Source organism: Cnephaeus nilssonii (genome assembly GCF_951640355.1).
Source record: "Cnephaeus nilssonii genome assembly, chromosome: 8".
In the NCBI taxonomy this organism is placed as follows: Eukaryota; Metazoa; Chordata; class Mammalia; order Chiroptera; family Vespertilionidae; genus Cnephaeus; species Cnephaeus nilssonii.
In genome coordinates, this window is record NC_137079.1 from 92,524,386 (window position 1) to 92,550,910 (window position 26,525).

Consider the following 26,525-nt stretch of genomic DNA (forward strand, 5'->3'; position numbering starts at 1 on the left):
ACAGCAATGTTATTTACAATAACCAAGATCTGCCATCAATAGATGAGTGGAATAAATACTAGTAGTTGTGGTACACAAAGAACATATATGCATATATGCATAACTCATGGACACTGACAATAGTGTGGGGGATGGCCTGGTGTAGGGTGCAGGATGGGTGGAAAGGGGCAAGGGGGGTTGGGGCATCTATAATATTATTAACAATTAAAAAACGGTGGTACATTTACACAATGTAATATTATGCGGCCATTAAAAAGAAGGCAATCTTACCTTTTGTGACAGCATGGATGGACTTTAGAGATTATTATGCTAAGTGAAATAAGCCAGTCAGAGAAAGACAAATACCATTTGATTTCACTTATATGTGGGATCCAATGAACAAAATAAAGTGACAAACAAAATAGAAACAGAGGTATGGATATATAGAATAGACTGACAACTGTCAGATGGGAGGGAGTACTGGATAAAAGGTAAAGGGATTAGCCAAAAACATATATACATAACACATAGACACAGAAAACATTGTGGTGATAGCGACAGGGAAAGGTGGGTGGGGGCTAGGTGGAAGTGGGCAAAGATGGGGGAATTGAGGATGGAAGAGACTTTGCTTGGGGCAATGGGTGCCTGATGCAGTATGCAGATGATGTTTTATTGAGTTATGCATTTGAAACCTGCATGGTTCTGTGAACCAGTCATCCCAATAAAATCAATAAAGAAAAAAAAGAATCATGCTAGGGAACAAAGTTTAACTTTGCGAGGTAATGGATGTTAACTAAACTTATTTGATATATATCAAATCATCATGTTTTACACCTTAAACTAATATGTGATATGTCAATAATCCTATATAATAAAGATATAATATGCAAATTGACCCTTACGCCCTCACAAGATGGCTGCCTACAACCAGGCCGGCAGGGGGTTTAGTGAGGGATGACCAAATGACTGAACAGCAGGCTTTGTGGGGCGACCAGGCCAGCAGGGGGGCAGTTGGGGGCAAGCAGGCCAGCGGGAGCGACAGTAAGAGGCGACCAGGCTGGCGGGGATGGGGGGGAGTTAGGGGTGACCAAGCCAGCAGAGGGGGGCAGTTGGGGGCAACCAGGCTGGCAGGGAGGGGGCAGTTGGGGGTGACCTGGCCGGCAGTGGAGGGCAGTTAGGGGTGACCAGGCTGGCACAGGGGAGGCAGTTAGGAGCGATCAGGTCGGCACGCAGAGGCAGTGAGGGGCGATCAGGCTGGCAGGCAGGTGAGCAATTAGGAGCCAGCAGTCCAGGATTGTGAGAGGGATGTCCAACTGCTGGTTTAGGGGATCAGGCCTAAACCAGCAGTCGGACATCCCCAAAGGGGTCCCAGATTGGAGAGGGTGCAGGCTGGGCTGAGGGGACGCCCCCCCATACACAAATTTTGTGCACCGGGCTCTAGTATATCAATAAAACTGAAAAAAAGTAAAAAAGGTAACATGATAAGTGGGAAAAACTGACAGATAAAGAAATGGAGCATATGAATAGGGCTATATCGAGTTTAAAAATTGAATCTGTAATTTAAATCTTTCCCACATTCATCTCTAGGTAAATTGGCTTCACCTGGAATTCTTCCAAATATTTAAGGAAGAAGTAACAACAATCTTACGTGAAACTCAGATAACAGAAAAGTAGAGAATATGACCCATGAGGCCAGTATAACCTTGTTACCAATACCTGACAGGGGCATTAAAAGAAAGAAAAATTACAGGGCAATCTCTCTCATGAACACAGATGAAAAAATTCTGAATAAAATATGAGTAAATCATATGATGAGATATATAAAATTTATTTCAAGAATTCAAGGTTGTTTTAACATTTGAAATTTTCCATATCTATAGTAATAATAGAGGAATATGCAAATTGGCTGGGACGCCATCACATAACGACCAATCAGGATGAGGGCAGGGCCGCAGCGGAGAGCTCTCAGCACGCCTGCACCGGGGTCTGAAGGGCACAGAGAGGGAGAACAGATAAGCAGTTAGGGGTATCAGGCCAGGAGGGGAGCACAGATAGGCAGTTAGGGGAATCAAGCCAGGAGGGGAGCGCAAATAGTCAGTTAGGGGGATAAGGCCAGGAGGAGAGAGTAGATAGGGAGTTAGGGGGGGCAGGCGGCAGTGGAGAGCAGATAGGTAGTTAGGGGGATCAGGCCAGCAGGGGAGAGCAGTTAGGGAGATCAGGCTGGCAGGGGAGGGTAATTAGGGGGATCAGGCTGGCAGGGGAGAGCAGTTAGGCAGTTAGGGAGATCAGGCTGGCAGGGGAGGGTAATTAGGGGGATCAGGCTGGCAGGGGAGAGCAGTTAGGCAGTTAGGGGGATCAGGCCAGGAGGGGAGAGCAGTTAGGGGGATCAGACCGGCAGGAGAGAGCAGTTATAGACATCGGGCTGGCAGGAGAGCAGTTAGGGCCATCGGGCCGGCAGGCAGGTGAGCGGTTAGGAGCCACTAGTTCTGGATTGCGAGAGGGATCTCAGATTGGAGAGGGTGCAGGCCGAGCTGAGGGACCCCTGCCCCATGCACGAATTTCATGCATTGGGCCTTTAGTTAAGGAAATAAGGGGGAGGGAGACCATATGGTTATCTAAATAGATATCTATGTTATAAAAACCCAGTGGCCCTAACGCTATAACGACCAAAGACTGGTCACCAGCAGGCTGTGTGCATGGCGAGGCATATGCAAGTGGGTGGGGCTGCATGTGTGGCGGGGTGCAGGCATGTGGGTGGGGACTTGACACTGCGTCCTGTGGCACCGGCAAGACTTGACACTGGGTCCCACGGTGTGCCAGGTCTGGGTCTCACGCGATTTCGCACACTGGGCCCCTAGTAGAAAATAATTTTGATAAAATTCAATACTCATTCATAATTTAAAGCAAAGGTGGGGAATTTCCAGCCAGCAGACCATACAAAACCTGCGAAATCATTTGGTCTGTTAAGAGTCAAATATTTGACCAAGAGGGTGACGCAGGCTCGTGTTTTGGAGGAGTAGGTGATTTCCCCCTGGTACCTGTGGGTGCTAGATTGGATTCTGAAGAACAGGTAAGATGGATGGGCTGAGAATAAAGCATTCAGAGGTGGATGGAGCACCCACAGTTTCATCAGAGCCCCTGGAAACCATCGCAAAGAAACCTTCAAGCTAAAGAAGAAAACTTGACACCCTTGGCAAATGCAGCAGCTTCAAGCAGTTTACAGGCTTGTGTCAAACAAGATAGGCTGGGCCAAGCATTTTAAGATGCTTTTGGTGTACTGAGGCAACATTCAACTGGTGATCTTCAGTACCCGCCAGATTGCAAAGACTGCGTGAATTTCATCAACCACTGTTCTCATGTCAGAGGACATGCCAGCTACTATGGTATGCTGCCTCCAGAGCAACCTGTCTGTAACTGGAAAACAGTAATAAACCGTCCTGTGGACCTCTGTCTTGAAGGGAATATTCATCAATCTCTGCAGAACATCCCTGAAAACCAGGTGGTACAACCTCCTATTCTCCAGCAAAAGGGAGGAAAAGGCAGGAAGAAGCTCCGACTATTTGAATACCTTCATGAATCTCTGTGTAATCCCGAGATGACATCTTGTATTCAGTGGATAGATAAAACCAAAGGCATCTTTTAGTTTGTATCAAAAAAAAACAAAGAAAAACTTGCCCAACTTTGGGGCAAAAGAAAAGGTAACCAGAAGACCATGACTTACCAGAAAATGACCAGAGCACTGAGGAATTATGAAAGAACTGGGGAAATCACCAAAATCCAGAGGAAACTAACTTACCAATTCAATTAGGCCATTCTCCAAAGACTCTCTCCATCTTATTTCTTGGAAAAAGAGATCTTCTACTCATAGTATGTTCAACCTGATCAAGGATATCTAAGTTTAAGTAGCTGGAATGCAAATTGTAACTATACATATGCCAATTACCATGAGCTGAATTACCCTAATTGCTAAATATAATCTTACATATTGTGATTTCCTAACATCAGAAATCCCAGAACCCGGGGTGGGCCCGGGAGGGGCGGGAAGGGCAAAAAAAAAAAGAAATCCCAGAACCCACAATACAATGTATAGCTAATAAATTATAGAATTGTATATTATATTATTTTATTAACCAATGTCACCCTAATAAAATTCAATAAAAATTAAAAAAAGAGAAAAAAAAATGTTTGACCAAATCTAGCAGGCTAATTTTTAAGTTGATAATTTTGTATGGCCTGTGAATGATGTTATAAATATCCAAATGGCCATTTACCAAAAAAAGGTTCCCCACCTCTGATTTAAAGTAATCATAACAAACCAGGAACAGAAGGGAACTTTCTGAATTTGATAAGGCTTATCTACAAAATATCTTACCTAAATGTTTTCCCTCCTTCCCCACATTTTGGAAAAAGATAAGAATGACTACTATTACCACTTCTGTCTAACACTACTGTTTTACTAATAGAACATTACAGAGTTATAAACCCAGAAAAGGATAAAAGAAGAAACAAAATTGTCATTGCTCACAGACTATTGTCATTGAATCTATAAAGATCACACAAAACACTCTACATGTAATGTTTAGAATTAATAAGTAAATTTGGCAAAGTCACTAGTAATGCACCAAAACAATACTAAATCCATTGAGTCATGCAAAAAGAGAAAATAACATGATCAATTTAAGATTATCTGAGGAATACAAGAGTGGTTTATCATCAGAAAAACTGTAAATGTCATTTATCACAACAAATAAAAGAGGGAAACCACATGATCATCTCAAAGATTCTGAAAGTCATTTAATAAAACTTAACACTTATTTATAATTAATAATTAAGAGCATATAAGAATAAAAAAAACTTCCCTCTGGTAATTTAATAAAAACCTACAGGAAACATAATTCTTAATGAGGAGGTATTTGGAACATTACCTTTAAAATCGGAATTAAGAAAAGTGTCCATTATCACTGCTATTAGTTAACATTTTGCTAGAGGTGCTAGCCAGTATATTAAGACAAGAAAAAGAAATAAAGGGCATACAAATAGCAAAGAAAGAAATAAAATCGTTATTCAGTCCCAAATAATATAAATGTCTTTACAGAAAACCCAAAGCAAAATCATTAGAAGTAATAAGTTAGTTAGAATAATGCTTGGATCTAACAAATATATAAAAGTCGATTACAAGAAGGAATTCTCATCATTTGCAGCAACCTGGATGGAATTGGAGAACATTATGCTAAGTGAAATAAGCCAGTCAATGAAAGAAAAATACCACATGATCTCACTCATTTATGGATAATAAAGAACATTATAAACTGATGAACAAAAAGATAGATACAGAGACAGTAAAGCACAAACAGACTTTCAAATTACAGGGGGAAAGTTAGGGAAAGGTGGGGGAGATAAGAAATCAAACAAAGGACTTGTATGCATGCATATAAGCATAAACAATGGACGCAAAACTCTGAGGGGTAAGGGCATGTATGGGTGTGGGGGGGGCAATAGTAAGATATGTACACATATAATACCTCAATAAAAAAAATGTCAAAATAAAAAAAAATAAAAAAATAAAATAAAAGTTGATTACATTTCTATATACAGCAAGAAATAATTTTAAAATGTAATTAAAAATAGATACCATTTATACCATGAATAATAAGTTTCTTAGGAATAAATATACTAAAATTTTGTTAGATTTATATGGAGAAAATTATAAAAAAAATAATGGACACCATTACCTTAATTTAACAGGGAATATTTTAACATGTTAATGATCTGAATTATTTAATATTGCAAAGAAATTAATTCTACACAAATTGATATAGATTCAAAATCATCCTGACCATATTGCCAATTGCTATTCGAGAAATATAAGTGATACTTAAACCTAAGTGGAATAACAAAAAGCTAAGAATGCTTGAGGCAGTCTAGATGAAAATAAAATGGAACATCCTACTAGATATCAAGGCTTACTTTAAAGCTATAATAATTAAGACATTTGTTATTGGTGTAGGAATAAATAAATCTATGAGAAGAATGCAAAAAAGATCCAGAAATGTATCCACATCTTTGGAAATTTGATTTATGACAGAGATTGCACTAGATTCCCCACAGTTATCACACACAGAAGGTAGGGAGCAATATTAATTCTGCACCATTCCGAGATCTGCAGTTACCAAGAGCCACACCATGGCTTAATGATTTACCACTTGCAAAGAGAATCTTTCAGTAAATCATAAGAGTGTATTTGTACATTTTTTAGTATGTGCATAATCTATTATGGTTTATTATTATATGATTTATTATATTAGTAACTTGTTAATACTCAGTGAATAAGTAATTTTCTTTTTGTAAGATTCAGAATAAAGGCAGGGTACTTTGATATGCTGTTTTTGTTTTTAACAACAGCTTTTTGCCTTTAAATGCTTGCTTTGCTTACATCTCCACGAAAAGGAACTAATACAGTTTTTAAGCAAAAAATTCCTGGTCTGCTATTAAATACACATTGCAAGTCTGTGGAATATTAATTAAATCTTGGTTTCTTTTTTAAGATTTGGCTTCTAAGGCAAATGCATTTTTCTACTTCAGTTCAGTCCTCATTGCCATTTTACATTCCATTTGAGGCATGGCTAGCAAACAGCAGCCAGCTCTTTCTTGTCTGAATTATCAATTCTACACATAATACCCATAGAAAGGCTCATAGCATTTCAACACAGGAGACCCAACTTTTGATGCCGGCTTGCACAAGAAAAACCATTCTTGTTTCTTGTCATTTTGCACAGGCCAAAATCTAATGCTTGCTCCACTGGAATTTCAGGTCTTGACACTGAGGGAAATAGAATTTAAATAAATTTCTTGGCAGCAAAGCTATAAATTTTGAAAATCCTGCATTGGCTTGGACTTACACTGTTTAAAATACACAATGACAAAACACTTTGTCAAAAATGGCATATCCCCTCAAAGTAAGCACAAGTATTTCATATGAAAATCTTTGGACCTATCAAAAATTTTTCCCAATTCAGCTCATTTTTATAAGCTTAGTATCAGCTATTTTTACTGATTAAATCATCAGTGCTAGGAAAATTTTTACTTTTAACATTCATTGGCATTAATGTTAGTTGAATTTGATGGACTAGTATGCTGTTATGAATACGGTTATTATATTAACTTCTTAGCTAATTTATAGTAATTTTATATTTAGATCTGTAAAAATACATAATTATATTATCTATCTGCAAAAACACATTCTCTCTGAGGAGATATAAATATGTATTTCCAAGCTAGTTGTGCTTAAATACAGTTGTAGACTCCAAATAACCATATGTAGGCCTAGCTATATTTTAATCGCATATTTAACTAAACATGAAAACTGACTTGTCAAGTTTTTAGCATTATTATGTGACTCTGCTTTTTACTTATATATATTTACTAGAGGCCCATTGCACGAAGATTCGTGCAATAGGCCTTCTTTCCCCTGGCTGCTGGCACCGGTTTTCCTCTGGCACCTGGGACCCAGGCCTTCGCTCTGGCCACCGCCTTCGATCTTTGCTTCGGCCGGAGTCTTCGCTCTGGCTGGAGCCTTCAGTCTTCACTCCAGCAGGACTGCCGCTCCTGTAGCTCCCTCCGCCCCCTGCCAGCCCCCTCATAGCAGGTGTCCCGCACTGCCTGGCCGCTTGGTGACAGCATGTGTGCTGCCCAGAGGACAGTAGTGGCTGGGGGGCGGGGCTGCTGCCATCTTTGTTGGGTTAATTTGCATACTCACCCCTGATTGGCTGGTGTGTGTTGCGAAGCGATGGTCAATTTGCATATTTCTTTTATTAGTGTACATTTTAAGCTCATCCTATATAATAAAAGCCTAGGTGGCGTTGCGCGATGTCATCACAAGATGGCTGTCACTAGATGGCCACCACAAGATAGCCGCCACAAGATGGCTGGCAGGGGAGGGCAGTTGGGGGCGAGATGAGGCTGGCAGGGGAGGGCAGTTGGGGGCGAGATCAGGCTGGCAGGGGAGGGGAGTTGGGGGGACCAGGCTGACAGGGGAGGGCAGTTGGGTGCAACCAGGCCTGCAGAGGAGGGCAGTTAGGGGCGAGATCAGGTCTGCAGGGGAGGACAGTTGGGGACGAGATCAGGCAACCAGGAGAGGGCAGTTGGGGGCAAGATCAGGCCTGCAGGGGAGGGCAGTTGGGAGCGAGATCAGGCCGGCAGGGGAGTAGTTAGGCATCAATCAGGCCAGGAGGGGAGCGGTTAGGGGGTGATCAGGCTGGCAGGCAGGAGTGGTTAGGGGCAATCAGGCAGGCAGGCGAGCGGTTAGGAGCCAGCAGTCCCAGATTGTGAGACAGATGTCCAACTGTTGGTTTAGGCCCGACAGGGATCGGGCCTAAACCCACAGTTAGACATCCCCCAAGGGGTCCCAGATTGGAGAGGGTGCAGGCCGGGCTGAGGGACACCACCCCCATGCACAAATTTTATGCACTGGGCCTCTAGTATTACATAAAAGATGAAAATTGATTGCCTAACACAAAACCAAAAGATTTACATCTGTTTCCTTCTGTTTTATAAAAACTTATATTTAAATACTTCATCCATTTTAATTTTTGTATACAGTATGACATATGGGTCCAACTTGAATATTTTTTTGAAATGTAATTTCACTGATTTCAGAGAGGAAGGGAGAGGGAGAGAGAGATAGAAACATCAAAGATGAGAGAACACTATTGATCAGCTGCCTCCTGCACACCCCCCACTGAGGACTGAACCCACAACCCAGGCATGTGCCCTGATCAGAAATTGAAGAGTGACCTCCTGGTTAACAATAGATCAATGCTCAATCACTGAGCCATGCTGGTCAGGTGCCAACTTGAATATTTTGCTTGTGAATTTTCAGTGCCATTTGCTAAAATGACTATTTCCCCCCCACCCCCTCATTAATGGTCTTGGAAGCCTTGTGAAAAATCAACTGACAATAGCTATATGGGTTTATTAACAAAACAATTTCATTTACAGTAGCAGCACAAACAATAAAATAGTTAGGAATAGATTTAAGCAAGGAAGTGGAATACTTATCCACTGAAACCTACAAAACACCATTGAAAGAAATTAGAGGTGAATAAATAAATGGAAAGATATTATATTGTTATGGATTGAAAGACTTAATATTAGAAGATTTGATAAGGATTAGTATTATGAATTCTTTAATCATTTTGTAGAATTCACCAGTGGAACCATCTGGTCCTGAGCTTCTTGTTGTTCAAAGTGTATAGATTACTGATGGAATCTCTTTGCTATAATTTAGAGTCTCTATTTCTCCTTGAGTCAGTCTAGTTTGTGTTTTATAGGTATTTGTCCATTTCACCTGAATCACCTAATTGTTGACATAATTATGCATAATTTTGTTATCCTATGTATTTTCAGAGTAATGTCTCCTCTTTCACACCAGATTTTAATAATTTGAGTCTTCTCTGATTTTTCTTGGTTAGTCTAGCAAAAGGATAGTCAATTTTTTAAATCTTAAAAAAAATACTTTCCTATTCTATATTTTTACATATATATTTAAACAACTTTCTACATGCAATACTTAATGGTAAGCACACCCAATAACTGAAATAATATTATTCTCAAAATGACTGAGCAGGAAGCACTCCTAGAAACATCGTCTTACATGTGTCTTTAGACAGTTGTTTGTATGCATGACATAATGGTCAGTCCAAGCTATACAGTCTCAAAAATAACCCTCTTCTCAATAGGCTGTGTTAAGAAAAAATTTTTAAACATCTTTTTTTATACAGATGTGTTCAAACATCTGTATTCAAGCACATCTCCACACGTGTTTCAGAATGGTTAGCACACCCACTTGCTAAAATATTTTTCCATTCTATATTTTCTCTATGTCTGTTATAATTTTATTATTTCCTTCTTTCTTTCCGCTTCTTTTGCTCTTCTCTTTCTATTTTTTTAGGGTGTAAGATTATGTTAACTTATTTATTTTTCTTTAATGTAGGCTACACATTTCCTTCTGAGCACTGTTTTTGCTGCATCCTACAAGAATCGGTATGCTGTTTCACACCAAGCTTTCATTCATCTCAAAGTTTTCTCTAATTCCTTTGTGATTTCCTCTTTGACCCACTGGCTATTTAAGAGTGTCTTAATTTCCATACGTTTATGCACTCTCAAATTTTCTCTTTGCTATTGATCTCTCATTTCATGACATTGTAGTAGGAGAACATACTTGGTATAATTTTAATCTTTTAAATTTTATTGAGAATTAGATTGTGGCCTAATATGATCTATCTTGGAGAATGTAGCATGTGTACTTGAGAAGAATGTGTACTCTGCTATTGTTGGGTAGAGTGTTCTACAGACATCTATTACTAGTAGTTCTAGATATTTTACAGTGTCCCTGAAGTCTTCTGTTCCCTTGCTATTCTTTGTTTTGTTTATTCTAGTTATTGTCTAATATCCATTCATTTCAGCCTCAAGGACTCCCTTTAACATTCATATAGGAAAGGTATAATAGTTTTTATCTGGGAATGTCTTGATTTCACCTATAATTTCATAGGCAGTTTTACTGGATATAGAATTCTAAGTTAAGAGTTTTGTTTTTCAAACATTTTGAATGTATCATCCAATGCCTTCTGGCCTCCATTGTTTCTGATGGTAAATCAGGTGTTAATACTATTGAGACTCATACATGATGGTTAACTCTCTTGTTGTTTTCAAGATTCCCTCTTATTCTTTGGCTTTTGATAGCTTATGATATGTATCTGTGTATCTCTTTGAGTTATTCTACTTGGAGTTTGGTGAATTTTTGAATATATATATTGATGTTTTTTAATAAAATTTGGAAAGTTTTCTGCCAATATTTCTTCAAATATTATTTTGGCCCCTTTCTTCCTCTTCCTTCTGTTGTGTGTTTTTTTCCATTACTGTTTCTTTCTGTTCCTCAGACTAGACAGTCTCAGTGATCTACCTTCAAGTTTACTGATTCTTTTTCCTGCCTTCATAGATCTGCTGTTGAGCTCCAATCATGAATTTTTAAAATTTTGGTTATAATTTTCAACTTGAACTTTCAGTTGTTCCAGTAAATGCCCAGAGAAAAAAATAGCAAAGTTTGAATACAGTTTTTTTGCCAGGTAAATACCATTTCTCTCTAAAGGAAAGGCTGGCATGCATTATCTAAGGTTATACTTATGCCACATCAGAACAGTTCAAAATCCAAACTATGAAGTATATGGAAAATAAAAGTGTTACACTAATGGATTAATACTTTTAATCTCTTATTTTGACTTAGCTCTCAAGATCATATTGGTACCACATTCACATCAGCCTTCCATTGGTTATCTCAACTTGACCCTATACTGTACTTCCCTTTCTATTAGTATACTTTCTAAAAATACTTTAATAAAATATATAAAAATACTGAAGATAGCCGATCTAGAAATAGTTTAGTATTTTATTTCAGAAAACTAGGTAAAAGGTCAAAATATGCTTTTTTCTTAGAAAACAAAGGAATTCACTAATGATAAGGTAGCAATCTTTTTTCTCAGTAAAAATAAATTATATAAAATTAAAGCTCTTGATTTACATCATACTTTATTTTTATCTCTTATATATCACACAAAGTTATTGAAGGAAAAAGTCTAAAAATATATAAAAGAGATGATATATAATCTTCTTGCTCCAAGATAATCACTTAATATAAATAATTATAAATTTCAGAGAGGTGAATAGGCTATGTACTGCAAATACTAATTTGTTATATATATTTTAATGTAAGTGTTCATTTTATCTTACTACTTTTCAAAATATCTTAACCTAGTCAACTTTTCCTTATGCTTTGGTTTTCTAATTTATAATTCAAGACGTCTTTTGGTTGATTTACCAGAAATTAAGATATTTTGCTAATAAGAATTATTCTCAAAATCTTACCAACAAAGCAAGGTCACATGAAACACTGAAATTTATTTTTTAAAAATACACAGTGATTTTGAGTATTACTCATAGATAGAGTTCTAAAGTGAGAACCCAAATCATTCTTGGTAAGGGGCCAGCCACCATGGAGATAGATATCAATTAATGTCAATTAGCAATTGCTACTCTGGCATTTTTCTTCCACAGTTAGAGTAGATCATTATTTCTTTGGTTTGAAAACCAGACAAAATTTGTACCTGGTTGTATTTAGAGTTCACATTGTATAACAAATATCTATCTTTAAATACTAGAGCTACACGCAGCATAGAATGCCTACACACCTAAACCTCATTCTAAGTGCTAAACTTCAGGTTGAATTAAGCCCAAGGCATACACAGAGTGGAATCCACACTGTTTAAATTATTTCTTTCCCTCCCCACTTTTGCTGAGTGTAGATTTCTGCTCCTCAGTTTAAGTGCACCTACTCACATAACTAATGAGAAAGCAAACAAATCTTTAGGTAAAGAGACATTTGTTAAGTCATATCCTCATACTAATTCTTAAATCTATTTTTTTAGATATAGTTAATTTAAAACTGATCTTGTAAAAAAAAATCCTTCCAACTTCATCTACTACTTTTTCCCCATACAATCATATTCCAGAATAGAGGGGAAACTGCAGAGCTGGAGAGGTGGCTAGCAGATAATAGAGAATCTCTACATAGAGAGTAGAAATGGAGCAACACTAATTCAGGTCAACATATGTTACTTACTTCCACAATATTGTGACCAAAGAAAGTAATTATTGGGACTTACAACCTTTTGACACAAAGAAAACTGTAACTATCAAATTTCAAAGTAAAGATTAACCGACTAAATACCAAGAAAACCTTCAGTGTTCTAGGAATGCAATATTTTGCTAACATTCAAATAATATAATCAGGAGAGAAGTGTCTGCACTTGCTGCGGCGATCGGTGTAGAATGCTCTCTGGATCTTTGTATTCATTGACTGGGTTCATCACGGCAGTATACACTTCACCATAGGCTCTACAGACTAATTCAGTAGACTGCTTGATGATCTGCTCTCTATTGGTAAACAAACAAAATATGAAAACATAATTTAAAAATACTAAGAATTGTAAGAAAGCTTCACATTTAAATCAATGCATTTCATTTTCATAATTATCATATCGATAAAAAATCATTGTACTGCTACAAGTTACCTATCTTGGTTTTGGTATAAAAAATTGTTTTATATTTATTATTTCTTTGTTAAATTTTCCCGATTAGTATGTAGGTTTCAGGAAGGCAGGGACTGTATTTTTTTCTCTGCTATGTATCTTTTGGGCTGGAACAGTGCCTGATATATAAACAAAAAACAGAAACTGTGACCCACCATCAATGTATTGATTTTGCAAACACAACTGATAACACATTAAAGAAAGAGGCTTACAATTATTCAAACTGATTAATACTTCAAATCTCAGAATAACTTACAATAAACTGCCTTTTCACTTATACTAACAGACCTTGTTTTATTGTGTTTTGCTTCACTGTGCATCATAGATGTTGCATTTTTTTATAAAATGAAGGCAAAATCAACTCACTTTATTGTGATACTCTTTTCATTGCAGTGGTCTGGAACTGAACTCACAATATCTCTGAGGTTTGCCTGTAGCTCCTACACCAACAACTACATCTAGATTTCTCATCTCTCTGTTTATATTACCAGGCTAAAATAATCTGACACTTGCCTATAACAAATCACAGCATTGTCACAAATATACGTTTGTACATAAGCACATAAAAATAATAGAAATAGTTTTAAATAAACTAAAGCAAATATTTTGAAAAATATATCTGGCCAGGAAAAAATACCATTAGGCTCATTAAATATATATCAACTCTCTCCAGGTTTTCATGGCATTTATTTCTTATCATCCCCAGCTACTTCTATTTATGTAACATTTTATGAAAACTACTGACACTTTTTTCCTGATTTTTATAATAACTAAATTAAAATGTATCTTTCAAGCTTTACTCCAAAACCTACTTTTTTTTTTCTTTTTTTGCTATGTTTTCTATTTCCGTCAATGGCAGAGCCATGTTCCATCACCTCAGTTTAGACGTTAATGAACTCTCACCTGGAGTACACAGAAAGCTCCTATCTGGTCTTTCCCCTTCTAGTACTTTCCGCATTAAATTTATCATAAGCACTTCTGTCAATCTCTCTAAAGTGCATCTTCTATCATGGCTCTCCTTTCCCAGGCCCTCCTTCAGAGAGCTCTAACAGCTTCTTCCGGTTTCAGAGAAGTCACAATTTCTTACCCCGTCATTCAAAATCCTTAAAATACTTTCTATATCACTACTGTAACTCTGCAGTTCAAAGAAATTCCCGAATGTCCTCTCTTGCCTGTTCTTGCTGACTTCAATTCCTTTGCTCATGTCCCTTCATTTGCCTGAAATGCCTACCTCTCAACCACCTTTAAATGCCTCTCAGTAATAACATATTCTCTACAAAGTCTTCTCTGATCCCCAGAGCTAGAAATAATTTCTCTGTTTCTGGAATGTCCATAACCAAAAGAATATATTTGTAAGACGCTTGGTGCATTAAAGCAAATTGATTATTTCCCGCAAATTGGTAAAGCTTCCAAAAGGAGAGTAGGAAAAAATGAAAATACGCTGAGTAAATTCTCTGAGCAGAGTGGAGTAATGCCACTAGTTATACTAACCTTTGTTGGAAGAAAAAATGTGGAAACTGGTTTGGAAATTTGCTTAACTAGATGAGGCTTTAAAATATTTTTTATCTATCAATTGATGATCATTCCTATAATTGATTGAGCTTAACAATGAGTGCATCAAGAAGATGCAAAATGTTTTTTTCCGAAAATGAAATAGCTGAGAAACACTATAAACTGGTATTTTTTTAATGTGTGAAATATAAGATATATTTGATACCCATTTTGCATCAAATCAAAGAAGATATTTTAGATATAGCATTTAGCTCTTTACTTAAAAACAATTAGGACAAACTTCAGGGGATATATACTGATAAAGCACTTATTACTTTCACTTTATACTCTAAAATCTATACTCAATCTAAATATAGTGTATATTTAAACATATACATAAAAACACAAAGTAACAAGGCTATTCCTTCTCATCAGTCTATAATCAGAATAAGGTACAATAATGAATAAAAATACTATTATAGAAAATCTAGGTAACTGGTAAATGTAGAATGAATTACTGAATATTTTGAAGTAATAAATTTTAAATTTTTACCTTCAAGTCCAAATGATGACAAATTTTAAGTTTACTTATAACTCAGGGCACATATCTATTTATAAATTAAATTGGATCATATAGAGATTAAGAATGGCGGCAAAGTAAGTGGAAGCTACACTGACAATCTCCCAGGACCAAACTGGAAATACAATTAAAATACAGAAAAGCCACCCTGAAAAATCAACTGAAGACTAGTTGGAGAGAACCCTGATAACCAAGGACAGAAAGTGGAGATCGCATACAGATTGGTAGGAAATGTGGAGATGCTAAAGGGGTGGCTGGGCTAGATACCAGCTGAGGTTCCTGAGGGATTTATCAGCTGTGGTGGCTTCCCACTGAGAAGTCTGGGGTCTATCCCCAGCTTGGCTCCCCAGCCCAAAGCACATTAACACCTGGCTGTGAAAAGCAGCAGGGTTGTTGTCTGCCAGGGAGAGATGGCTGGAAATGCAGGCACCCTCTTAAAGGGCCAACACACAAAATTTCATGTGCAACCACTCAGCTTGGCCTCTGACAGAGGGAGGGCAGAGTGGACTGAAGCTGTGTGAGGAGAGTACAGGGTTTGGGGCTCTAGGGTTGGAGCTTGAAGGTTAGCCTCCCTGGTTTCCTGTGTTGATTCATTCCTTCATGCTGCTGCAGTTTCTCCCAGGGACCTTTGCTATGCAGATGGTTTTGGCCTGGGGGAAAGGCAATTGCCACACCCTGTTGGAAGACCTCTAACACCACCCTGTGGTTTGATAGTCTAAGGCGAATCTATGCTGATGACAATCAGACTGTAGGCAGAGGAGGATCTCTGGAGGCTTTGAGTCTTTGCCTGATCTCCTTCTAAGCCCCAAGCTAAAAAAAGCAGTCCATGGTGCACATCTTGGTCCTTTCCAGAGGCACCCAGCCCCAGCACAGGGAGGCATAAGCTGTGGATTGCTGAAAACAGGGTACTCAGGGCAGTAAAAATAGTGTCTGACACTGTCCTACACTAGAGATTGGGATCATAGCAGATTTACTTAATACATAGACACAAACCCAAACAGGCAGCCAAAATGGGGAGACAAAAAACAAGCCCCAAATGAAAGCACAAGAAAATTCTCTAAAAGAAGAGCTAAACAAAATTAAGTTAAGAAATTTACCAATATAGAGTTCAGAATCATGATGGTAAAGATGCTCAACAGCATGAGAAAAGATATAGCAACTATTAAAAAAGAACAGTTGGAAATAAAGAATGAAAAGCATAATAAAGAAAGAATGAAATAGCATAATAAAGAATACATTGGAAGGAATACACAACAGATTAGGGGAAGTCAAGGATCAGTGAATTAGAAGACAGGGTAGAAAAAAAATCACTCAATCAGAGAACCAAAAGGAAAAACAATTAAAAAACAGGAGGACAGCTTAAGGGAGTGGTGGACCAACATGAAGTGTAACAATATTCACATAATTGAAGAGCCAGAAGGAAAAGAAAAAGAGCAAGGGATAGAGAATGTATTTGAAGAAATAATGGCAGAAAACTTCTCTAACCTGGTGAAGGAAAAAGTCACACACGTCCAGGATGCACGAAGTTCCAAGCAAGAAGAACCCAAATAGGCCCATGCCCAGACACATCATAATTAAAATGCCAAAAATTAAAGACAAAGAGGAAATCTTAAAGGCAGCAAAAGAAAAGCAACTTGTTACCTACAGAGGAGCTCCCATGAGGCTGTCAGCGAATTTCTCATCAGAAACTCTACAGGCCAGAAGGGAATGGCATGAAATACTCAAGGTAATGAATAGCAATGATCTGAAACCAAGATTATTATATCCAGCAAGGCTATCATTCACAATAGATGGTTAAATAAAGAGCTTCCCAGACACACACACAAAAAAAAGGTAAAGGAGTTTAACACCACCAAACCAACACTGCCAGAAATGCTAAAGGAACTGCTGTAATGAGAACAGAGAGAGAGAAACACAAGCATAAGGAATTAAAATGGCAATAAGTAAGTACCTATCAATAATAACCTTAAATGTAAATGTGTTAAATGCTCCAATCAAAAGACAAATGGTGACTGAATGTATATAAAAACATGACCCAAATATGCTGTCTACAAGAATCCCACCTCAGAACAAAAGACTCACACAGGATGAGAATGAAGGGGTGGAAAAAAATTTTCCTTGCAAATGTAAACAAAAAAAAAGCTAGGATAGCAATACTCATATCTGACAAAATAGACTTCAAAATGAAGGCCATTACACAAAACAACAAAGGCCACTGCATATTTCTAAAGGGATCGATCTAACAAGAGGATATAACCCTGGTAAACATACTAGTATATGCACCGAATACAGGAGCACCTAAGTATATTAAAAAACTTTATAGAGGACCTTCTGGTTGGTAGAGAACAACAGCAATACAGTCATAGCAGGGGACAGTAGCACCTCACTGACTTCACTGGATAGACCTTCCAGATAAAACTTAACAAGGAAACAGTGACTCTAAATAACACACTGGATCAGATGGATTTAATTAATATTTAAAAAACATTTCACACAAAACATTTCACACATTGCTGCAGATTACACATTCTTCTCAAGTGCACATGGGTCATTCTCAAAGATAGACCACAAAACAAGTCTCTACAAGTTCAAGAAGATTGAAATTATATCAAGCATCTTCCCATACCAGAATGAAATGAAATTAGAAATCAACTACAGTAAAAACACTCAAAACATTAAACTAGATTACAAATGTCTGTAAAGAATAATGCAGCTAAAAAAAAAAAAAACCATTGTAAATCTGCAATGGAGAAATAAACAGAATAAAACAATACTGCTAAGGCACATATAATTAAATAAAATTAAGCTAATACAACTAATTAATAATATAATTTTAAATGTTGCTTATGTGATGGTACAGGGCTTCTTCACTCTGCTCCTCAGTTTACAAAGCCACCAAGTACATTTTAAAATGATGTACTAAGATCTATATTCATTTAACTTTTTTAATAACAAAATTCATATTACTACTATTAAACAATGTGACAATAAAAGTAAACATAAGGTTAAAATATATCTTCAGTAAAAGACAAACATTTGATTTGAAATTTTAAAAATCTGAGTTCTCAGATAAAACCATATATGCTAAATACCCCTGCTAATTAAAAGCTTTATTTTTAATTTTTATGAACAATAAGGAAAAAAAATTCTATTAAGAGGTATTCCTTGAAATAAGATATCTCATGCAAATAGATACAAAAAAGGCTGGGGTAGAAATAGTTAGATAAAAAGACTTTAAAACTAAGGGTACAATAAGAGACAAATAAGGGCATTTTATGATAGAGGGATCAATCCAACAAAAGGATATAACACATGGAAACATCTATATAACTAACAGAAAAGAAAATAAATATCCTGGGGAGAAACCAAGATGGCGGCATAGGTAAACACCTAAAATGCTGCCTCGCAAAACAATTTCAAAACTACAACTAAAAGACAAAACGGACATCATCCAGAACCAGAGGAAGACTGGTTGAGTGGAAATTCTACAACTAGAAGGAAAGAGAAAAGCACACTGAGACTCAGAGTCACTGCAGAAGGCAGAGGTACCGAAGCGCGCGCGCGGAGAGGGCTGGCAACTGAGTACGCAGCTGGCTTTCTCAATCGGGAGGGAGACAAAAGCTCCCGACTACTCTGAACTCCAGCTCCGGGTGAGATTCTGGGAACCCAGACTCATTCGGGGAGAAACTGGACTGTCTGGCAGCGGGCGAAACTCAAGGGCGGCTTTCTCTCAGAGGTGCTTGCAGCGACTACCAAGGGACACGGATACCCAGGGGCATCTTAGGGCAGGGCTGATGGAAAGCCATTGCTGCTTGCTCTGCCCTGAGACTCCGCCACATCCAAGCTGAGCACAGAGACTTTTGCAAGTCTTGTCTCATAAGGGTGTCTCCAGCACAGAAGTTCTCCCAGCATAGACACAGCTGATTCTCACAGCCAACTGGCCTGGAGGTCAAATCCTCCCAGTGATTCCAACAACAATCAAGGCTTAACTACAACAAGACTGTGCACACAGCCCACAAAGGGGTGCACCAAGAATGTCCACCTCAGGTAACTGGGGAGGCTGAGCCACTGGGCCCTATAGGAAACCTAGCACACAAAGCCACTCTATCAACTCAGGGAAGCAGCCAAAATGTGGAGACAAAGAAACAGGTCACAAATGAAAGAAATAAAGGAAAGCAAACTACTGGATATAGAGTTCAAACTACTGGTTATAGGTTTTTCAATAATTTTCTAAAAAAGGCCGATAAATTTAGCGAGACCCTCAAGGATAGGAAAAAGGACCAACTAGAAATTAAGCATAAACTGACTGAAATAAAAAATAATATACAGAGATCCAACAGCAGACTAGAGGATTGCAAGAATCAAGTCAAAGTTTTGAAATATGAAGAAGCAAAAAACACCCAACCGGAAAAGCAAAAAGAATCCAAAAATTTGAAGATAGTGTAAGGAGCCTCTGGGACAACTTCAAGTGTACCAACATCCAAATTATGGGGGTGCCAGAAGAGCTAGAGCAAGATACTGAAAACCTATTTGAAGAAATAATGACAGAAAACTTCCCCCACCTGGTGAAAGAAATAGACTTACAAGTCCAGGAAGCGCAGAGAACCCCAAACAAAAGAAATCCAAAGAGGACCACACCAAGACACATCATAGTTAAAATGCCAAGAGTAAAAGACAAAGAGAGAATATAAAAGCAGCAAGAGAAAAACAGTTAGTTACCTACAAGGGAGCACCCATACGATTGTCAGCTGATTTCTCAACAGAAACTATGCAGGCCAGACGGGAGTGGCAAGAAATATTCAAAGTGATGAATAGCAAGAACCTACAACCAAGATTACTCTACCTAGCAAAGCTATCATTCAGAATTGAAGGTCAGATAAAGAGCTCCACAGATAAGAAAAAGCTAAAGGAGTTCATCACCACCAAACCAGTATTATATGAAATTCTTTAAGAAGAGGAAGAAGAAAAAGGTAAAGATAAAAATTATGAACAACAAATACATATCATATCTATCAACAAGTGAATCTAAAAATCAAGTGAATAAAAAATCTGATGAACAGAATAAACTGGTGAATATAATAGAATCAGGGGCATAGCAAGGGAGTGGACTGACAATTCTCGGGGGTAAAGGGGTTGTGGGGGGTGCAGGAAGAGACTGGACAAAAATCGTACACCTATGAATGAGGATAGTGTAGGGGGGTAAGGGCAGAGGGTGGGGTGGGAACTGGGTGGAGGGGAACTATAGGGGGAAAAAAGAGGAACAATGTAATAATCTGAACAATAAAGATTTATTAAAAAAATATCCTATATAATAAAAGAGTAATATGCAAATTGACCATCACTCTGACACAAAAGAAGACTGCCCCCATGTGGACACAAGATGGCTGGCAGGGGAGGGCAGTTGTGGGAGATCAGGCCAGCAGGGGAGGGCAGTTGGGGGGACCCAGGCGTGCAGGGGAGGGCAGTTAGGGGATACCAGGCCTGCAGGGGAGGGCAGTTTGGAGAAACAAGGCCAGCAGAAGCGAGCAGTTAGGGGTTACCGGGACAGCAGGGGAAGGCAGTTAGGGGCAATCGGGCCAGCAGGGGAGCAGTTAGGCGTCAATCAGGCTGGCAGGGGAGTGGTTAAGGGGTGATCAGGCTGGCAGGCCGAAGCGGTTAGGGGCAATCAGGCAGGGAGGTAGGCGAGCGGTTGGGAGCCAGCAGTCCTGGATTGTGAGAGGGATCCCAGATTGGAGAGGGTGCAGGCTGGGTTGAGGGACACCCCCCACATGCACGAATTTCATGCACCAGGCCTCTAATATAAATCATATATTGACAGAAATAAAGGCAAAGATCAACAATAGGTGACATTAATACAACAGTAGTAGGAGACTTTAATATCCCATTGACATCAATGAGTATATCATCCAGACAGAAAATAAAAGGGAAACAATGGCCTCAGATGATACATTAGACCAGATGGCCTTAATTGATATTTTAAAATATTTCTCCCCAACTAAGCAGAGTATATATTCTTTTCAAGAGCACATGGTACATTTTCCAGGAGAGACCACATATTGGGCCACAAATCAAGTCTCAATGAATTTAAAAAGACTGAAATAATATCAAGCATCTTTTCTGATCACAATGATATCAAACCAAAAGTCAATTAGAAAAAAACAACTGAAAATCACACAAACATGTGTAGACTAAATAACATGATAATAAAAAATAAATGGGTTAACAAGATCATCAAAAGATACCTTGAGACAAATGAAAGTAAAAGCACAATGACTCCGAATCTATTAGACACAGCCAAAGCAGTTCTAAGAGAAAAATTCATAGCAGGAGGCCTCGGTTTCAAGAAACAAGAAAAATCTCAAATAAAAATCTAACCTTATAGCAAAAGAAACTAGGAAAACAGACAAAGAAAGGCCAGAGTGAGTAGAAATAAGAAAATAATATAGATAACAGTGGAATTAAACAAAATAGAGACCAAAATAAAATAAACCATTATCTTGTTCTTTGAAAAGATAAACCAAATTGATAAGCCTTTAGCCAGACTTATCAAGAAAAAAAAAGCCAAAATAAATAAAGTCAGAAATGAAAGAGAAGTGATAACTGACTCCACAGAAATACAGAGGATTAGATGGAAATACTATGAACAATCATATGTCAACAAATGGGACAACCCCCCCAAAATGGAGAAATTCTTAGAGATATACAAATTTTCAAGGTTGTGTCTGGAAGAAACCAAAAATATGAACGGACCAATTACTACTAACAAAATCAAAACACTACATGTAAAAAATTCCCAACAAAGTTCTGGAATGAATAGCATCACAGGTTAATTTTACCATCAATTCAAAGAACTATCACCTATCTTTCTCAAACTCTTAAAAAAATTTCAAGAGGAGAGAAGGCTCCCAAGCTCATTTTATGAGGCCAGCCAGCATTACCCTGATTCTAAGACCATTACAAAAAACAAGAAAATTACAGGATAATTTATTATCGCTGATGAACATAGATGCAAAAACCCTCAACAAAATGTTAACAAACTGAACTGTGCAATACATTCAAAAGATAATATACCATAATTAGGTGGAATTTATTCCTGGGTTGCAAGAATGGTTCAATATCAACAAATTAATGAATACAATATACCACATAAACAAAATAAAAGATAATAATCAAATGCTGATATCAACAGATGAAGAAAAGTATTTGATAAAATCTGGCATCCATCCTATTTAATAAGGAGGGAATATGCTAAGTGACCCTCATGCCGTCACAAAGATGGCAGTGCCCACAGCCAATAAGGAGGGAAAATGCTAATTAACTGCCACACTCTCAATGATGGCGGCGCCCACAGACACAAGATGGTGGTGCCCAGTCCCCTCAGCCCCGCTGGGGCGGCAGACACGTGGCAAGGCCGGGCCAGCCCACCTCCAGAGTTCCCCAGTCCCCTCATCCCCCCAGCCTCCCAGGACCAGCCCGAGGCACAGGCAAGCCTCGTATGGCAGCTGCCCAGCTGCCCAGGGCTGCCTCAGGCTCAGGTAACCAGGGCCTGCTGAGGCTTGTGCTGCTGGCAGTGGCAGCAGCAGAGATATGATGGGGGCGTCGCCTTCCCCTGATTGCCAGGTCGCCTCCCACCCGAGGGCTCCCAGACTGTGAGAGGGGGAAGGCCGGGCTGAGGGACCCCCCTTCAGTGCATAAATTTTCATAAACCGGGCCTCTAGTTTATGATAAAACTCTTAGCAAAGTGGGAATAAAAAGAACATACCCTCTACATAATAAAGGCCATATATTACAAACCCACAGCCAACATCATACACAAAAGTGAAAAGCTAAAAGCATTTTCCTTAAGGTCAGAAATAAGACAAGATGTCCACTTTCACCACCCTTATTCAACACGGTTGGAAGTCTTAGCCACAGTAATCAGATAAGAAAAGTAAGTTATAGGCATCCAATCTGAAAAGGAAGAAATAAAATTGTCATTATTTGCAGGTGATATGATACTATATATAATATCATACTATATATGTGGGAAGCCACCCATTGTCTTCACTAGCAGAGAGGTGTGGACAAGGAACCCGGAAGGCTGGAGACCTTGAGCTCTGGCAAAAGTCAGAGCCATACACTCACTGTCTAGTTGAGACAATGGTAGCTGAAGCAACTTCCACCTTTTAGTCTTATGTAAATCCTTGCTGATAGGCTATCACCGAGCTATTACTGGAATTGCCTGCCTAAGGGCTAAGGGTGTATCCCAAACCTGAATAAAAGGGATGGCAAGGCCAGAGCAAAGCGGAGTCCTTCCTTGGGCTTCCGCCTGGCCCCCAATTTCCAAATTATTATCTTGTCTTATCTCTTTCATTTGCACACGGCCTCCTTCAGAGCCTGAACCTGAACCCTGAACCTGAACCCTGAACCACGCGGGACGTGGGGGAACATTCGGAAAGAACTCTAAAGACTCTACCACAAAACTATTAGAATGATAAATGAATTTGGTTCATGATTAGTGATGTTGTACAAAATTAATATTCAGAAAAAAATTGCACTTTTATACACCAATAACAAACTATCAGAAAGAGATATTAAGAAAACAATCCCATCTACAATAGTATAAAAAAATAACTAGAACTAAATTTAAGCAAGGAGGTAAAAGACCAGCACCTGCAAAACTATAACACATTGAAGAAAGAAATTGAATAAGATACAAATAAATGAAAGGATATACTGTGCTCATGGATAGGAAGAATTAGCATTGTTAAAATGTCTATACTATTCAAAGTAATCTGCAGATTCAATCCAATCAAAATACCAAATATCATTTTTCACAGAACTAGAGCAAATAATCCTAAAATTTATATGAAATCACAAAAGACCCCAAACAGTCAAAGTGATCTTGAAAAAGAAGAAAAAAGTTGGAGGTATAATACTACCTGATATCAAGTTAGGCTACAGTAATCAAAGCAGCAAGGTACTGGCATAAAAACAGATGCAAAGATCAATGGAACAGAATAGAGAAGTCAGAAATAAGACCATGGCGATATAATCAATTAATCTTTGACAAAGAAGGCAGATAGTTTCTTCAATAAACGGTGCTGGAAAAACTGCACAGACACATGCAAAAGTATAAACTGGATCACTTTCTTATACCATATACAAGATAAAACTCAAAATGGATTAAAAGCTTAATTGTAAGACCTGAAACCATAAAACTCCTAGAAGAAAACATAGGCAGTAAACTCTTTTACAGAACTCTTAGTAATATTTTTTTGGATATGTGTCTTTGGGCAAGAGAAACAAAAGAGAAAGAAAAAACAAACAAAAACAACAAAACAAATGGTACTACATTAAACTAAAGAGTTCCTGTACAGTGAAGGAAATCATCAACAAAACCTAAAGACAATCTAGTCAATGGAAGAAGGTATTCACCAATGATACATCTGAAAAGGGGTTAATATCCAAAATATATAAGTAATTCATACAACACAGATAAGACAAACCATCCAATTGAAAATAGGGCAAAGGACCTTAATAGACATTTTTCCAAAGAGGGTATACAGGTGGCCAAAAGACATGAAAAGATGCTCAATCATTAATCATTAAAGAAATGCAAATTTAAACCACAATGAGATATCTCCTCATACCTGGGAGAATGGCCATCATCAATAAATCAACAAACAAATGTTGGCAAGAATGTGGAGAAAATGGAACCCTCGTGCACTGTTGTCAGGGCTGTAAATTGATGCAGGCATGACACAAAATAGTATGAAAGTTCATTGAAAATTTAAAAATAGAACTACCATATGACCCAGCAATTCCACTTCTGCGTATTTATCCAAAGAAACCCAAAACACTAATTCGAAAAGACATTTGCACCCCTATATTCTTTGCAGCATTATTTACAATACCCAAGATACGGAAGCAACCTAAGTGTCCATCGATAGATGACTGAATAAAGAGTAAGTGGCAAATAAATAAAATGGAATAAGAATGAAATATTGCCATGTGTGCAACAATACAGACAAAAGAAAAAAACCCCAAATATCATGATTTCACTTATATGTGGAATCTAAAAAGCAAATGAACAAACACAACAGAAACAAACTCATAGATAAAGAGAACTGATGGTCAACTGATGGAAGGAAAGGTGCAGAAATGGGTGAAAAAGGTGAAAGGGATTAAGGACAAATTGCCAGCTATAAAAATAATCATGGAGAGGTAAAGTACAACATATAGGTAATAGAGTCAAAAGTACTCTATGTATGATGTCAGATGGGTACTAGACTTACAGGGAATATCATTTCACAAGGTATATAAATGTGTAATCACTATGTTGTTCATTTAAAACTAATATAATATTGTATGCCAACTATTATTGAACAGTAAATTTTAAAAAAGAGATATCACCAAGCATAAGGATATTTACTTTTAAAATGTTGATATATATTGCCAAATTGCAGTCTGAAAAGATTGTACTTCTTTATCCTGTCACCAACAGAGTACACAAATACCTATTTCCCCAAACCCTGTCCATTAACATAAAATAAGAAACATTTTATTGTCGGTAATCTGAAAGGCTAGCTTAATTGGCTTTTTCTGGATAATTACTATCATCTCATATATTTAATTGCCATTTACTTTTCTTCTATGAATTGTCCAAACGTACAGGACCTGTTTTGCTACTGTGTTTGTAGTGGTTGGTGGGATCTCATTCTGCACTAAGGATAACTGTCTGTTATGTAACTTGCAAATATTTTTCCACATGATTGTTTGTATTTTAACTTAGTTTATATTGTCTTTTTCCATAAAAAGGTTTAAAATGTTATGTACCCAAATTTGTACATTTTTTTCCTTTATGGGCTACATGCCATTCTTTAAAACACATTAAAATCTCCACTCAATCATTATACTATAAAAAGAATAATGGTATCTATATATATAAAATCCTAAGCGACCATCGCAACCGAATGGACGACTGAACAGGCTGTGTGGGGCGACCAGGCCAGCAGGAGGTTAGTGAGGGGGTGACCAAATGACCGAGCAGCAGGCTGTGTGGGCGACCAAGACCACAGGGGGGTTAGTGAGGGGCAACCAAACAACCAAGCAGCAGGCTGCGTGGGGCGACCAGGCTGGCAGGAGGTTAGTGAGGGGCGACCAAACGATCAAGCAGCAGGCTGTGTAGGGCGACCAGGCTGGCAGGAGGTTAGTGAGGGGGTGACCAAACGACCGAGCAGCAGGCTGCGTGGGTGTCCACAGGGGGGTTAGTGAGGGGCGACCAAACGACTGAGCAGCAGGCTGCATGGGGCGACCATGCCTGCAAGGGGGGGGTAGTTGGGAGCAACCAG

At 38.2% G+C, this 26,525-nt stretch overlaps 1 protein-coding gene and 1 pseudogene across 3 annotated transcripts in view; one reads left to right on the top strand and one right to left on the bottom strand.

The window, feature by feature from the left end:
- Nucleotides 1-2,950: 2,950 nt before the first annotated feature.
- On the top strand, nucleotides 2,951-3,949 carry LOC307104209 (transcription factor Spi-C-like; annotated as a pseudogene). Its single transcript has one exon. The product of its transcript is annotated as a transcription factor Spi-C-like (transcript).
- COG6 (component of oligomeric golgi complex 6) overlaps nucleotides 3,813-26,525 on the bottom strand; it is a 130,830-nt gene continuing 108,117 nt past the window's right edge. The window contains exon 19 of one of the 2 annotated variants that reach the window (XM_079779001.1): nucleotides 3,813-3,857. In XM_079779001.1, coding sequence (XP_079635127.1) covers nucleotides 3,842-3,857 — 16 coding nt within the window. In that variant the 3' untranslated portion in view covers nucleotides 3,813-3,841. Of the gene's footprint in view, nucleotides 3,858-8,888; nucleotides 12,967-26,525 lie in introns of those variants that run through there. The other variant, XM_079779000.1, reaches the window with a different exon arrangement.